Source organism: Phoenix dactylifera, chromosome 7 (assembly GCF_051530095.1).
Source record: "Phoenix dactylifera cultivar Ajwa chromosome 7, Ajwa_hap1_PhDact_Kaust_v1.1, whole genome shotgun sequence".
NCBI lineage: Eukaryota > Viridiplantae > Streptophyta > Magnoliopsida > Arecales > Arecaceae > Phoenix > Phoenix dactylifera.
This window is the reverse complement of record NC_143196.1, coordinates 22581262-22597593: the sequence shown is the minus strand read 5'-3', so window position 1 is coordinate 22597593 and position 16332 is coordinate 22581262. Positions and strand designations below refer to the sequence as shown.

General features: G+C 36.8%; 2 protein-coding genes and 1 long non-coding RNA gene across 3 annotated transcripts; 1 reads left to right on the top strand and 2 right to left on the bottom strand.

The window, feature by feature from the left end:
• Positions 1-555: 555 nt before the first annotated feature.
• LOC149753180 (patatin-like protein 2) lies at positions 556-7559 on the top strand. The gene is made up of 7 exons (XM_089924320.1): positions 556-800; positions 2158-2339; positions 3523-3709; positions 5638-5799; positions 5905-6207; positions 6918-7090; positions 7296-7559. Exons 1-7 carry the CDS (start codon positions 672-674, stop codon positions 7372-7374), a joined length of 1215 nt encoding a protein of 404 aa, XP_089780446.1. The 5' UTR covers positions 556-671; the 3' UTR covers positions 7375-7559.
• Positions 7560-9751: 2192 nt separating this feature from the next.
• Positions 9752-10951, bottom strand: LOC120110223 (uncharacterized). Its single transcript, XR_005511003.3, has 2 exons — positions 10374-10951; positions 9752-10154 (listed from the first exon to the last, which is right to left on the bottom strand). It is a non-coding gene; the product is annotated as an uncharacterized LOC120110223 (long non-coding RNA).
• A 165-nt stretch (positions 10952-11116) lies between these two features.
• Positions 11117-15375, bottom strand: LOC148702654 (uncharacterized). Its single transcript, XM_089924323.1, has 10 exons — positions 15274-15375; positions 15121-15192; positions 13340-13516; positions 13022-13266; positions 12701-12905; positions 12506-12598; positions 12315-12416; positions 11826-12218; positions 11366-11719; positions 11117-11243 (listed from the first exon to the last, which is right to left on the bottom strand). The coding sequence occupies exons 5-9, from the start codon at positions 12758-12760 to the stop codon at positions 11669-11671; spliced, it is 699 nt and encodes a 232-aa protein (XP_089780449.1). The 5' UTR covers positions 12761-12905; positions 13022-13266; positions 13340-13516; positions 15121-15192; positions 15274-15375; the 3' UTR covers positions 11117-11243; positions 11366-11668.
• Between the last annotated feature and the right edge of the window lie 957 nt (positions 15376-16332).

Sequence of the window (16332 nt, the reverse complement as noted above, 5' to 3'; positions counted from 1 at the left end):
TCATAAATGATATCTTATTCCAAGAAAAGACAAGGCCCTAGATTGGACCACGAGAAGTGTTAGTATTTTTTTTTTTTTGACTCAGTATTTTTACTCGCATAAACTAGTTGATTGCCGCTATGGCTGATTTATTTACTTCTAGCTATAAGCCTCGTATTTCCCGTATCCAATCGTGCTAGTAATTTCCAATTCTTTATGACAGAGATGCCGATAAAAGCAAAATAAGTCTATACATGTACAAGCAAGGTAGAATAATAATCTGAGTCATCCATTTTATTGCAGCCTGTCCATATTTCTTTTCTATGGAAGTCCAATAGATTCCACCTTGTTAATCCTATTCACTAGGCTTTTGTTCCCTAACACAAAATTCAGATTTAAAACATACTAGATGCACGGAGAGCACATTCTTTGAACAGACTAATTCAAGGCTTACCTCCTGACCTTGGACTCATTCCAATGCTTAGCTAGACATGATTATAATAATTTGATGACAGGTGAAAGGTCTCATTTATCGCTTGTGTGTAATTAATCTGTAGGCCTATAAATACTACATTAATGATGCACTACATTGCCAGAACTTTGGAACAGATATACCAGCTCTCTTCTTGTTCCAATTCCTGTTTCTTCTCCCAACCTAATCTACAAAAATAATTCTTCTATCGTAAGTTGCCATGACTGACATAATTCAGATCCAGGCCCCAACATACGGGAATCTTATCACTGTTCTTAGCATCGATGGAGGAGGGATTAGAGGAATTATTCCTGCTACAATCCTTGCCTTCTTGGAGTCACAGCTTCAGGTAATTGATCGTCGTGCTACCCATTTTATGGATCGACAACTCTGCCATGCTGATTAAGTTCATAAGCTATGCGTACTGTGGGTGAAATTGGTCTCTATATTCTACCTTCATTACGTATGTTAGGTAGTTTGGTAGGCAACTTGTTTAGCCTTACAAACACATAACAATTAATGAATAAAGTCTTTGTTATGTTGATCAAAAGAAACCAGCTTTCTACAATTTTTGCTAGGTTCTTATATGAATCAACTATTCGATTTAAGTCTTTCTTGGTTGTAGTTTATGATCATCATGAAGTAGAAACCAAGTTTCCATTAAAACTACAATGCATGATGGCTTTTGAAATTAGTATGGTTCTTCATGATAGCTTTTAATTCAGTATGCCATCACATGATGAAGAAAATTACTCTCAAAGTTTGCCATGCATTGCACGAGGTCCTGTAATTTTTTCAGGAGAACGTGTTTTCCGAGCAAAATATGTTCTTTTGAGCAAATTTAAATTGCATCTATATCCTCTCTCAAAGACTGCACCCTTCCCCTAAAAGGAAAAAATAGCTTTTTCTTTAGCAAAAGGTGGTAATCTTTCTCAAGATGTTGGCACCTCTCTCTTGGCTACAAGATCAGGTGCGATACATCGTATTAACTTGTGGAGATTGATTTGGTTAACGCTATGGACGGGTTGCTTTCAAAATATGTAACTTGACTATAAGTAAATGAAAGTTTTCATATTATATCTGAAAAACTTTTCTACAGCTTAGGTAGCCAAGGGCATGGTGGATGAAATATGTCTTTGAATTGATATTAAATCCATGCCAATGGCATATGCCTGCATAGAATGGTCGAAACAAATGTTAAGGCTGATGCGCTCAACCCATACAAGCTTGTATGAATCAAGTTAATTAATCCTAAAATAATAAGTCCTGAAAACTCATATGGTCCATTGATGTGGACTCATCAACCATTTGACTCATCCAAATGATCTAGTTTTGATCCATCCAAGTCAAATAAAACTAAAATTTTATTATTTATTTATTAGAATTATTTTTTTGAAAATATTATCAATAGTATAAATTTGTCTATTTTTGAATTCCCTTTATCATCATTGCCATCCTAAGATTTACAGCATATATATGTAGGGTAAGAGATTTTCCCTTTTTAATAATAGCTTGGGAAATTCTGTCGTTTGTGCTTTAGATGATACATATATAATAAGATCATGATTAATATTAAAATTTTACAATTTTATTCATTTTTTATTTTAAAATTTTAGTTTGATCCATAGCTGAATCAAGACCTAATGGACCAGGTTATAGGCTAACGCTAAATACTTGATTTCCATACGTTTTTTCTCCTTCTTTAGGAGCACGATGGAGTGGATGCAAGGCTTGCGGATTACTTCGATGTGATTGCTGGAACTAGCACTGGCGGCCTTGTGACTGCCATGTTAACTGCACCAAACGAGAAGAACCGGCCTATCTTCGAAGCTAAAGATATCAAGGCCTTTTATTTGGAGCACAGCCCTAAGATCTTCCCACAACCTCGGTAATATATATGTACATATACCTTTGCTTAGACTCGTGACTTCTGTTTTTTGACACTTCAGTATTTGAGAGACAAGTACCATGAAATGCCAATAGAAGTGATATAAAACTTAAAGATGATTGCATCGATCAATTTTAATGATAATATTTATACTATTCAACAATAATTAATGTTAACGTTATAATGTCTTCATTGTATCATTCTTGGACCTGAAGAAATTTCCATGAGAATCTAGAATATTTATCTAAAAGTAGCTCAAGAAGTTATTAGTTGTCATCTAATTACATTAGCCAAGAGACCCTAGTATTTGACACCCCGGTACTTAAGTGGTATAAGTGCTGGGGAGAAGTTTCACATGCATTCAATCCCCAAAGTATAACCTTCCGGGCTCTTTTTTTTTTTGAGAAAAAAATGAAAGGAAAAAGATATATAATGAGACTATGTCAGACAAATTTAAATATTAGTATGCTTATTAGGTTAAGATGGTGTTGATGCTGTCACGGTAGCGAGGCAATACATGTAATATAATACTGTGAAAGTGGTGACTTCTGTAAGGTGAGGTGGAGTCCACCATTTTGCTGAAGAACGATTTCTCTGTAGTTACACAAATATATGAAATGATGCTGCCAATTATTTTGATAGAAAACAAGACCACTGATGGTGATGATACCCTTCTCTTGTGAGGAATTTGATTATTTTCAGTGTACATAGATATACAAAATAAAGAGAAAAAAATAAGAATTTAGAGAGCCCAAAAGCGTCTAAGGTGCATGTTTTGCACCACGGATATGTATCTTTGGATAGCTACCATGTTTCTCATCTTGGAAATGGAGGATACTACATTCTCATCTTGGAAGTGGAGAACCTTGCATTGGGCTGCCGAACATACTGGGTTGAGAGATTGTGCAAGGGCCCCCCTTCCCCAATGAGATGACTTGTACCATGGCTATCCAAGCATGCATGGCTCTCTGTAGTGCCATATGCACCACAAATTAAGGATAAGCATCCAAGCATAGTTTTTCATCATGGAAAAGAAAGGGTGGAAAAAAATTGATAGACGAAAATAATGGTATTTATTGTCCTGTTCGACAATGTCCCATACATAATTGGCTGGTAACTAAAATGTCAACAAAATCTTTAAGGCATTCTTCTACTAATTGGTTTGTACTTGTGTGTATTGCAGAGGACCTATTGATGGAGCTTTTAACGCTTTCAGACTATTTAGCGGACCCAAGTATGATGGAAAGTATCTTCACCAGACTATTAAGGAAAGACTAGGGAGCTTGAGACTGCACCAGACCTTGACAAACGTGGTCATACCAGCTTTTGATATCAAAAAACTTCAACCCACAATATTCTCCTCCTATGAGGTTCTTCTTTGATTTTTTGCAACTCTAGTTAGTTTAACTTTCTTCCATTTTTTTTTTCGTCTATGCGTGCACTCTAAGAAACGGTCAAGAATAAATTGGTCATAAAACCTTGCAATGGCTGAGCCAGATACACAAGCAATGACTAGCTGTTTATCCATTACATTTTCTGTCCTCACCAACATGCGTGTGTTTGTTAGGTATGGATGTGTATTTTTGTCCTCATCAAAAAATACTTTCTGGCCCTCCAAAAATACTTTAAAATAAAAAAGATTATTTGGTAAAAATTTCGAAAAGCTGTTTTAGCTTTTCCAGAAAACTGGAAACAGCTTTTTAGGATAAACTTCATTTTGGAGCTTTTCAAAAAAGCACTTTCAAGCCGCGTCGGAAAGCTATTTATTTGACCAAAATACCTCAATTTAAAAGTTCCTCTTCCTCCCAAAACACTCCATCCCGCTGCCTCTTCCTCTCCCACCCATCCCCATTCCCCCCTCTTCAATGTCACCCTCAAGGCCCTCTCCCTCTCCCTCGCCACCGCCCCCGACGCCCTCCACCTCTTCTCCCTCTTCCTCTACCGCTCTCTCTCCCCCTACCGCCTCTCCTTCGCCCCTCTCCTCAAAGCCGCCTCCTTTCTCCCCGCCGCCCTCGGCCGCTCCGTTCACTCCATCCATGCCCTCACCCTTGTCTCTGGCTTTGCTGTCCACCCTCCCATCGTAGCACCGTCGGCCTCGGCTGGCCCACCCAAGAGCTTGATTGCCCCTTCCATGACCGTGCGGGAGAAGTGGGGCAAGGGAGGAAGAAGTGAGAGGGGAAGAGAAGAAAGAAAGAAGTAAAGAGAGGAGAAGCTTTGGGAAGGAAGAAGAAGAAAGAAGAGAAGGAAAAGAAAAGAAAAAAAAGAAAAAAAAATAAAAAAAAGAAAAGAAAAGAAAAAAGAATGAATGAATAAATAAATAAATAAATAAATAAATAAATAAATAAAAATATTAGTAATTGTTTAACCAATTTTATCACCTAGCTAGAAAATTTGTTGGAGAGATAAATGGTCATAAGAAGGGTGAAAAATTAATTTACACTAATAATTACAATATTTTATATATTTATTATTGTATTAAACTATAAATATAATATTATATTACATTATATTATAATAGATTGATATGCTATGTTAAATAATTTAATCTTCTATTAAATTATTATGCTATAGTATACAATATTATATTACTATATTATAATAAAATTATATTACATTACAATAATATTATACTATATCATATATTTATGAATTAATATATATTATATTTTATTATGCTCTATTGTATAATATTATGCAATGTCCTTTATGGTCATTTTATCATACCAAAAATACTTTTTCAATTTGTTTAGCAAACACATGTTAAAGTGGCACAGCACTTTAGAAATGTAGTTATCAAACAACAAACAATTTTTTATAAAAGTTCTACTTCAAAAAGCTCTACTGCCAACAGCTCCCCAAACAGAGCCTTAATATGTTCATCCACCTTTCACATCATTTCTATTGATACGAAATAGCCATTCTTCTGTTACTCCTTTCTCGCTATTATTGTGATTCTCCTTCGTAAGCATGATCCTCCCTTTCCTTGTTCTCTAAGGTCCTTCTCCCTGTTTAGGTTCAAGGTGAACATTCCAATAACTTTTCTTTGAATAATATGAACAAAGTTGTGTAATTAAACCAAAAGCGAAAACTGGTTGTATATGAAAATGTTTGCTGGAGTATGGATCTATATGCAAACAAGCTCAACACAAAGTAACTATGCATAACTAGCTATTCTTGAATGGTGATGCATAGCAAGCTCTTCTAAAATTGGGTGTTCCTTGACCAACATTATTAGTGTATTATTCAACGCTACTATGATTATATATCTTGTTCAATTGTATGACGAGTTCAAATGCAGGTGAAACATAATGCTTTATTGGATGCTGAGCTATCTGATATTTCCATTAGTACATCTGCTGCTCCAACTTACCTTCCTGGACATTACTTCAAAATAAAAAATTCTGATGGAAAAGTGAGGGAATTTAACCTTATTGATGGTGGTGTTGCAGCTAATAATCCGGTACTGTAACATAATATCAGGTTTTTTTCATAAATATGGTGCTAGTATATTATATGTATTCTAATCTATTTCCTTTTTTTTCTTTTAATGTTGTGCAAACCACAGGCATTGGTTGCTATGTCAGAAGTAACAAAGGAGATTTTTAGAGGGAACACTGATTTCTTCCCAATCAAGCCTACAGATTATGGTCGGTTTTTAGTCATCTCATTAGGAACAGGTACAGCAAAGAACGAGGAAAAGTTTGATGCCAAGGAGTCAAGTAAATGGGGAGTTCTGGGTTGGTTGCTAAGTGGCGGTTCAAATCCATTAGTCGATGCCTTCACTCAAGCAAGCAGTGATATGGTTGATATCCATATATCTGTGGTCTTCCAAGCCCTACATTCTGATTCTAAATATTTGAGAATTCAGGTGACCTTCTATTTTTAAATGGTTATTTGTATGTTTATATGGAGATATTTGATTATAGTTACAAATATAAAAAAGTGATGAAGTTAAATCTTAAGTACTTGTGAAGAATTTAAGCAGTTTTTACTAATAATCAAGTGGAAAAGCTATTACTTTATGAATATAAGACTTTATAACATTTAAAACTGCCTAAGAGAAAAAAAAGCATGTAAAAGACTCTAGAATATATATTCTCATTAATGATGATAATCATTTTTAATTGTTTATGTCATTTAATACTTGATAATATCATTAAAAAAAATTATTTTATAAGTTTAACTATTATTTTCTTCATGGTTGATATTAACAATGAGGTTCCAAACATGATAGCAAGGGCTTGACCATCTTGAATTAAAAAAAAAAAAAGAAAAAAAAAAGGAAGAAGACAGAAGAAAAATGAAAAACTTAAATCATATTATGAAGATGAAAGCACCAAGTTTGAAAATGTCAACTGACCTCCTTTTAAATTCATAAGATACCTAAAAATTAATTGTGTTCCTTATCAACTAAAATGCATAATATAGCTCAGTTCCATGATGGCATGCACATTTGTGGGTGCTTAACAGACAAAGGAACACGCACATTCAGCATATATATAAGGTTTAGAGCTCAAAACTACAGTATTATACATTTAGTTATTAAACATGACAATCTTTTTGTTATTGCTAAACCAGGATGATACATTAAAAGGGACAGTATCTTCAGTCGATGTAGCAACAAAAGAAAATTTGGATAGTCTTGTTAAAATTGGTGAAGAGCTTTTGAAGAAACCTACTTCAAGAATAAATCTTGAGACAGGTGTATATGAACCTGTAGACAAAGAAACAAATGAACAAGCACTTAAAAGGTAAGTTCTTTATTAGCATAAATCTGTTTCTTTAAGATTTGTTGTCTTGCACAAATTAGTGAGTTAGCATGTAATAGATTATACTACTTTAATGAAAATGCACAAGATATGTTTTGAATATCCAAAGAAGAATTCTCATTATGAACTTGCATATTTAGCTAGGAGTATAAGTTTTCACTTATGTTAAGATTTTCTTTTATCGTAGGTTTGCTAAGATACTTTCCGAAGAACGAAGGCTTCGGGAGATGAGATCGCCATACACAAAGGCTTCAAAAGAGCAATAATAAATATCTTTGATTTATCAATCATTTTATTATCAAAATACCACGTCATAGTTCACAACTAATGCAGTAGGGATGTTTCTTTTGAATTTATGTTATGCACGCATGTTGTTATATTTCAGTATCAAAGTCCTAATAAAAATGTGTAATGTTTTGATTTTAATATTATTATTGGATAAACGTACAAATATTTCAATAAATTTTCAGATGAAAGGATAGTCCCTTTTTTTCTGGTTGAAACAAGAAGTGAAACTAAAAAGAAACAGGAAAAGGAAAGAAGTAGGACTAGAAAGAACTATCCCTATCAAAAACTACTTATTGGGCATCAACAATGACCATGAGCATAAGTTTGCAAGCTAGTCTGGTGGCTGATTACCTTGATGGTAGATATGGTAAAAACTCGATAGCGAGGTAAGTTCAGATCAATAAATTTGGGTGATTAAGGTTGTTTTCGGACGTTCTATCCTCACCTTTTTTTAAGAAAAAAGTTAAGTTTAGTAGCATTTGGTCACTACAAAAGAAAAGATATCTCCCGGCGCTTTTTTTGGTCTCTCCCGACGCTTTTAAGCGTCGGCGAATTTCCAGCCCACGCATCGCAAAGCGTGGGTCAGACGTCGGGCAGGTGGGCGTGGGTCGGGTTTAACCCGACGCGTCAAAAAAGCGTCGTCGCTCTATGCCGACGCTTTTAAGCGTCGTTTATTTTATACAAATCCGACGCTTAAAAGCGTCGGCGTACTTCAACCGACGCTTCCCACCGTATTTGTATTGGACTATGCCGATGCTTTTAAGCGTCGTTCATTTTATACAAACTCGACGCTTAAAAGCGTCGGCGTACTTCAACCCACGCTTCCCACCGTATTAGATGAATTGGACTATGCCGACGCTTAAAAGCGTCGGTTTAGGCTACTTGAGCAATGCAATAAAGCGTCGTTAAACATCAAAAATATGGGTTGCGAACTTCTGGTAGTTGTGAACTTGAGGTTTGCTTTCTCTGTCTCGTTGCATGGCAGTTCTTCTTGCAGTCCTCCAGACAGGTGGGCATGCTGTATTTTCATCCAGACCAAAAAGATTTCTAGAAACAAGTGGATCAGTGGAACCATCTTCTAGCTACTTTCAGAACAGAGGAATATCTTCGATTACCATACCCAGTCAATTCTGCAAAATACCAGCACAAGGGATAGAATGGAAACTGTGTTGGAGTTAACTTGTAATTACCAATAAATACAAGAAATCAACCAGTTCTGTAAGTAGGTAGTCTGGCATATGGGTAAAAAGTTCAAATCCATGCCAATTCATACACAAAAACATGCATCATCACCCAAGTTGTGATGATTTTTCTTTTAAAAATGGGAAGATTTTGTCTCACAAGTAAATATAGATAGCACTGAAGGAAAATGATTTGTGATTTCAGTCTCAAGAGTTTATTATCAAACGTGGCTTTCCAAGCCTAGCAGTTCATCTGGGCTATAAAACTTTGCAAGACAACCAACTACCTGGCGCAAGTTGCCTTCTCCCAGGTCTATCTCCTCAACCAATAAACTATAGAATGGACTAAAAGCTATGAAGTTCTTCTAAAAATTTAAGGTAGATGCCTTGAAAGAAACAGAACTACCTGTCAGCAGATGGATGCTTCCATGCCTTGCAAATAACACCGACATGTATATTAAGAATAGTAATGCTGCATTCTGCTTCCTTCTCTGCAGACTCTTTTTCTAAAGCTTTTTTTTCTCTCATTGGTTTTATTACTTTTTGTTGATGACTCAGTAGCTTTATCATTCTTGAAATTTTCAATTAACCAACTAATGATGTCGCCAACTGAACAGAAACAATTGTAAAAATGAAAAGAAGGTTATGACAAAGGCAGATAAGCAAAACAATGTAGAAATAGCAAAAGATATCATATTATGTGATCTTTGGAGATGACTTTGCATTTCTGTTTTATAAGCTTTTATATGCTTAACACCGGCAGCAAAAGCACAACATTATCAACAAGGAAAGATATGGAGGCATTACACAGTAACAAAATTATGTCATGAGCACACCTGAACCAAATGGCCTATGAGCACATAGTAGCTGATGGACAGCACTCCATTAAGGTAAATAAGCTAAACAAAAGGCGTATCGGCATTATTTAGGGCGCAGATTACCTCAGCAGCACCTTTCTTTAGATCAATATTTCCTCCAGGCTTGTCTGCATTCTTACATAAATTACATAAATTACATGAATCAACATAAATTACATAAATTACACTAGTCATCAGATCGCACTATTTCTCCAAATCAACATAAATTACATGGTTCATAGATATATTATATAAAGTATCATTTGGTTGAAGAGACATAGTTTGCCAAGAAGCACATCCATCATGGAGGCTAGACATGGAAAAGCAAGCACGTGTTACCTTAAAAACTAAGATTTACCAACAATCAGTGCAGCAGTAGCTCTGTTCCACTGCTTCCAACACTAATTATAACAAGGTATGCATTTCTACACCACTGGGATTAGTAAGATAGAACAAGAAGTTCAGTACAGATGACACAAAACATTTAGTCTACGAATACATAAACCATCAAAGTAGCTTCCAAAAATTCCTGTGGCTTACTTCCACAGCTTACTTCCACTGCAACACCCCCCATGCTTACTTCCACAGCTTAACAGACTTGTCATGGCTAGCAGAGGCCACCATTCCTGTGGCTTGTGACTGTGCCAATGCTGCAATAAGACCTTCGTGTGCCTGGACCGTCATGGTTTGGTTCTCCATCACATTCCACAGCTCCAAAGACTGCAAGAATTGAAAGAATACAGAACAAAAATTAGCAAAAGCACACAATCAAGTAAGATGCAAACGATCAAGATTGCTGGCCAGCAAAATAGAACCACAAGAATGATCTATCAGGTTTCTCATGTATGACAAGTAGCCCTGCTAACCATCGAAGAAGAACAAGAGGAAGAAAAGCAAAATCTACAGTTTACTTTCATGAAGAAGATATATTCCAGTTACCTCATCTAGATCGTGGGAGTCAAGTCGTCCAGCCGGACTGCCTGTCCTGAAACCATGTTCCTGTCAAGTCAATATAGAACATACTAATTAAAGTCCTTTCCAAGATCTATACCCGATCATACTGCAACAACCGCCGCTGTTTTTTTAGTACCAAAAGCCTGCCCAATATTTTCAATAACTGCGGCTCCCAGTCCAACATGTAAAGCAGAAGAAAGCATACCTTCCTTCCGGCCAAGCAAACAGTAGGATTACCCAATACAAATTGTTCCCATTATCTAAAGTTTCAGAGAATGAAATCAAAGTTTACCCAGCAAATATTTGCATGTTGCCAGTGAATCATGCACAAGAAAGGATGACCATCTTACTGTTCAATTATGAAGCACCATGGTTACAATTCCAAACATTATAGCAACATCTCTATCATTCTTGAATCACACATAAGTTTAGCCTGCATCTATAATACAGATTCCTCCACAAATGCAGCATCGAGAGCTGTGTACAGAGACATGTACAGACTCAATGATACTGGACTTGGGTCCCAAATAATTATTGCATCCTTTTACATACTTGGGAGTCAGAACTCCCTATCTGGGAAGAGAATGGGAGCAATTAGAGACCAGATGTAGAGAGCTGCTGTGGCCCACCCAGTCACAATCCTGACCCACACAGAGGGCCACCCAACATCAACAAGCTTACCACTTTCACCAACGGACGTGGACCAGCCAGTAAGAAGCATAGCCGAGTACATGCTGGCAAGGGAGAAAATGAGGTGGAAGAAGGAATATGAATAGGAGACAGGCTTAGCCTCATCCTTCTTCCTGTCTTCCTGCTCCTCTACCTTGTCAAAAGGAAGCAAAGGCCTCTCAGAACCTACACCAGGTGGAACACAGGAAACATCGAGCACATGTCAAAGGCCATCTAGAAAACTGAAGTCAATCAGTGAAGTAGGTTTACCAATCAAAGATTGAATATAGACTGGCACATACACTAACCTCGATCATTACATGAATCACCTTCATTTACCACAACAGTACCATGTAAACCATATAAGAAAGTTGTATTGCAATCAGAAAATGCCAGTTTGCAAAGTTATCATAAAGCAAATTAAACAAAATTAACCACCTAAAATATGGCATACAACTTAAATTTCTATAACTAACAAATGCATGTTTTTTAGCTGGATGATGCCAATTCAATACTTCAATTGATCAAGCAATAGTAAGTATCAAAAAAAAAAATTTAAAACAATCTAAAAACATTCATCTCAAAATCGTAAGTACACAATCTACGATGTATCAAGAGTCGACGGCATCATCATCTCTACGAGTAGATGAAGTATCAGCAACCTACAAGAAAAAAAATACTTTAGAAACTAAAAATACGAAAGTCATCACGCTCATACAAGAATACATTATAATTATATAAAATATTCAAATATATTTAGTTATGTACCGGAGGAGCAAATCTCTGCAAAAAAGATGAAATATGGTCAAGCTGATCCTGCAAAGATTGTATCTTCAACTCTTGGCTCTGCTTCAACTCCGCCATATCAGTCATATGACTCTGCCTCATCTCCTCTATCCTTGTCTCATATGACTGCTTTATCTGTGCCATCTCTGTCTTCAAACTATAAACCTCTGCAGTGCTAGTACCTTGTCTGGCATCTTGGGTATATCGGCTCACTGCAGACAACTGAGTGGGGGTAACTCCGATACCGTAACCCCTCACGCGACCATAACGTTCTGGGCCCATCAATTCTGCATAGACCTGAGCCTCGACGCGACTGGCCGCGTCGGATGATGATGACTCCCCGACGCGCTCTGAAATGAGATTTGTAGCTCTTTCCTATATCTCTCTTAAAAAAATAAACAGTCACATTAATAATTTAAAGGAAGTAAAATTAATAAAATAATTATGATCAAATAAAAAATGAATACATACAACTATATCTCTCGACTCGTCCCTGACAAAGCTGCCATCTCGGTGAGTGTGGGTCATCTTATAAAACTCTACCTCACCAGGCTCCCTTCCATGCTCTACTATCTACACATATGGAAAGTATATTGCCAAACTATATATCATGATACGTGCTATATGTTAGTAGAGTTTCAAATAGTTTCAAACAAACTTACGAATTCATTTCTACGTCTCGCATAACTCTTCGAGCCTGAAGTATGAGGAACTGCTTGAGATGCTCGTGCAGCTCTGCCAATATTAGAATATGTCTGCCAAAATAAAAGCACATAGTATAATATTATTCAATGTATATATTTGCAATCTATATTAATAATAAATATAATATAAAATATTGAAACAATATACGTGACCTGTCCTTTTTCAGAAAACCAGTAGTGAACAAGCTCCCTCCACTGCTGGAGGGTATACATCAGGAGGAGTCACACGAGCAACCTCCTCCTCTGTCATACCCTCATGCTTGAAGTCCGTCTTCAATTTTGTTTTATATTCTTTCCATTTGCGGTTGAGGGACTTTAGCACCCAATCATGGCTCTCTGGAGGGAGTACAAACTTACCCTACAACAAGATACAGAATGTTATAATAATATAGAACCTCAAAAGTAATATTATGGTAGTAAGCAAATTAACACACAGGAGGGGTCAAATTAAAAAGAACAAATTCAATTCATTACCTGTATAAGTCTAAGAAGCTCAACCTTATACGAAGGAAGCATGTCATTCCACTTCGTATAGTTGAGCAGACACAGCTGACCCTTGCGTGCAACCGATCCTAAAAAGCTTGATAGAAGACTTCCAGCTCTATTGATGGGCTGCCCCAATTCGTTGCATCGGATGATGATCTTCTCACCCGGAGGAAGCTTCCACACATCCTTTGCTTGAGTGGGTCCCCGTCTCGTCCTCACCGTCCCTTGTCCATCTATTAAAATTAAAAAGTCTTAAAAAGTTGAAGACAAATATGAACATAAAATTTGAACTTTAAATCGAATTACCCTGGATCCGGAGCTCATCCTTCGGACAATCAGCAGGAGGCTCATGCTGAGATCCTGACTCGTGCTGCTGGTGCTCACATGGCTGCTGGGACTGCAGGGACTGTTCAGAAGTAGATCCCACCTGAGAATGATGGAACTCCACATCTCTAAATCGTCTCCCTCGGGGCATATTGTTACCTAGTATGCACAAAAAAGAATCAATATTTGGTTAAATAATAAATTTGGCCAGGCTTTCATGACTGGAGTTTGTCCATCTTGTAAATTTAGCTTTTAGAACTTACAGACTGAGTATGTGACTAATCTAAACAAATCAGTTCATTGACTGGCAGCACATACATCACAAGATAAGTGCTGACAAAATCAGACTCCTCTAATGAAAGCCTAAGATTTGTATTTGTACTCTGAGTCTGTAATTTGGTTCAGCATAGTTTGGTTCTCCAATTACATAGTCTGTAAGGAAGACATCATGCCATCAGAATATAACAATTGCACAAAGGTACAACTTCAGCCATGATTAACAGTTGGATGGGATACAGCTGAAACTGGTCCATCTCAGCATAGCTAAGCCAAAATTGATTGCCGAAACTTACTATTAAAACTGAGTTTCAGCTAAAACCAGCTGATATAAGTCCAATTTCTCATCATTTTAGGGCCATTAGCTCTTTGTTCATATTGATTGGTTAACTAGTGTCAATTTGGTCATGTGTTTCGTTTTCTTTCCTTTTCAAAGTTAAAAAGAAGACAAAATGAAAAATTTGAATATGGGATATCATTCAAACAAACATCCACTAAATGAACAGCTATAGTTAAACTTCTTTACCTCTAGAATGATTCCCCCTTTATATTCTCTAGACTCTTTGAACTGTATAGTGTTATTGTTTTTCAAAACTTCTTCAGCTATATGCTGATGCAGAAAATGCTCAACTTTTCTTCGTACTCTAGTTTCCCCTCTTCTTTTGTTGCGCATGTATGTGTGGGGGATCTGTTTATTCAGTAATTCTCTGGTTGCCTAACTTAGCTCCCTGCTTTCTGAGTCTGAACGGTGTCTCTAAATGTCCATGGAGAATTTGAAAACCACCAGGCACCGCTTGCACTTTTCAAGAACATATAGATTAACTAAATTTTAAATGTTTCGGAGCAGCGAAATTAAAATAATGACTTCAAAATCCAATTGAATATTTTTCAACATCTATGACACCCTAAAGTTTCTTCAAAAAGAGTGGCACAGATCTATTCCAAATATTTGAGCTTAAGCTACCCATTCAAATATACCAAAATGTGCAGTAATATGATGTGAAAAAAATGAAAAGAAAAGCCATTCAGAATATCAAATGGGAACAAACATCAAGAAAATTTGATCAACCCTTATTCACATGGCATTTAGTCAATACTCGTACATAAATATGACTAGCGAAAAGTATGAAATAGCATTAATAGCATCACTAGGATGCTTATTCATGGCGACCTCACTCTGAAGGATCTTGATTCAATATCGAAGTTACTTTGTTGAATAATTCATCTACAAAATCAGCAAAATCACCACCTACACTCATATCTGTTACTGGATCAAATGGGAATGGCTTCATTGGTTCTGTGGCTTCCAGCATATCGTCAATTGGTATTTTTGGCTTTGATCTTTCCATAGGTTTAATGGGTTTGAAACAAAAAAAGAAGGAGACTTACCTCAGACGGGGCCGGGCGAGCGTTAAAGACAAGAAACAAAAAAAGAGTTGGAGGAGGAGGAGGAGGAGGAGGAGGAGGACGAGGAGAAGGAGACTTACCTCAGACGAGGGCGAGTTCGACGGCAGCGGGGAAGTCGCCGATGGAGGTGAGAAGTCGGCCGGGCGATGGAGCTAGGGCAACGAGCGATAGAAAATGAGGAGGAGGAGGAGGAGGAGGAGGAGGAGGAGGACGAGGAGAAGAAGGAGACTTACCTCAGACGAGGGCGAGTTCGACGGCAGCGGGGAAGTCGCCGATGGAGGTGAGAAGTCGGCCGGGCGATGGAGCTAGGGCAACGAGCGATAGAAAATGAGGAGAGGGGGCCGGGTTGGGGGGTTTTATGTTTTCTAACGACGCTTTTTAGCGTCGTTGTTTTTGAACATTTTAACGACGCGTTATAGCGTCGTTGTTTCCGGAGTTTTCCCGACGCTATAAAAAAGCGTCGGCAAAGGGTGGCGCCGAGCCAAACTTTGCCGACGCTTTTTCCTAGCGTCGGGAAAAGATAGTCGGCAAAACCCACATTTGTTGTAGTGGGTGGATGTCGAGAAGGCAAAGATGTGTAGATTGGGCAATGCATGTCAAAGATATTGATGAACGAATGGTTAAAGAATACCCCTGGTTCCAAAGCCTATTGTCCCATCCCATGTAAGAGGGTGTTTGGTATGGGGTGATCATTCTATGATCAAAGGTGATATAGACGGAGGTGATAAGGTCAGCTTGTTTGGTTATACCAAGATGATCCTATGTGACCGCAATTCCAAACCACCCTCACTCCTCAAATCACTGTCCAACCCAGTGATGGAATACTTATGCTTGAGGTCGGGTATCCAAGATCATCCTGTGGCAGCGATCTTAGGCTGAAATTTGAGGATAAAAATGCCCCTCAGTCCAACAAAAAATTATATATCAATATACCATTAATATATTATGTCAATATTATGCTATATTATAATAATATTATATATTATACATGTGGTATATTATATTATAATATATTATTAATCATATTATTGTCATATTATTATTTAATGATGATTTTAATTATATCTGAAATATATTATTCTACTTTGTATTTATATAAAGAAATTGTGTAATATGTTACTTCTATTTGTCTTATTTTCCTAATCAAAATAAATATTAGTATTAAAAATATATTTAAGTATAAAAAAAATATTAATTATTTAATAACAATTAAAATATCTTTATATGATTAATAAATATATTTTTATGAAATATATTAGGGTAGGTTCAGTATTATATGGTAGTGATCTTGA

Excerpts from the sequence above, each read along its gene's own strand:
- LOC149753180 (XM_089924320.1), top strand. The coding sequence starts at position 672 with ATGACTGACATAATTCAGATCCAGGCCCCAACATACGGGAATCTTATC. Across the intron at positions 2,340-3,522 it reads AAGATCTTCCCACAACCTCG|AGGACCTATTGATGGAGCTT; the intron begins GTAATATATATG and ends TGTGTATTGCAG. Across the intron at positions 7,091-7,295 it reads AATGAACAAGCACTTAAAAG|GTTTGCTAAGATACTTTCCG; the intron begins GTAAGTTCTTTA and ends CTTTTATCGTAG.
- LOC148702654 (XM_089924323.1), bottom strand. The coding sequence starts at position 12,760 with ATGTATACCCTCCAGCAGTGGAGGGAGCTTGTTCACTACTGGTTTTCT. Across the intron at positions 12,599-12,700 it reads GGTTTTCTGAAAAAGGACAG|ACATATTCTAATATTGGCAG; the intron begins GTCACGTATATT and ends TTATTTTGGCAG. Across the intron at positions 11,720-11,825 it reads TGCAGAGATTTGCTCCTCCG|GTTGCTGATACTTCATCTAC; the intron begins GTACATAACTAA and ends TTTTTCTTGTAG.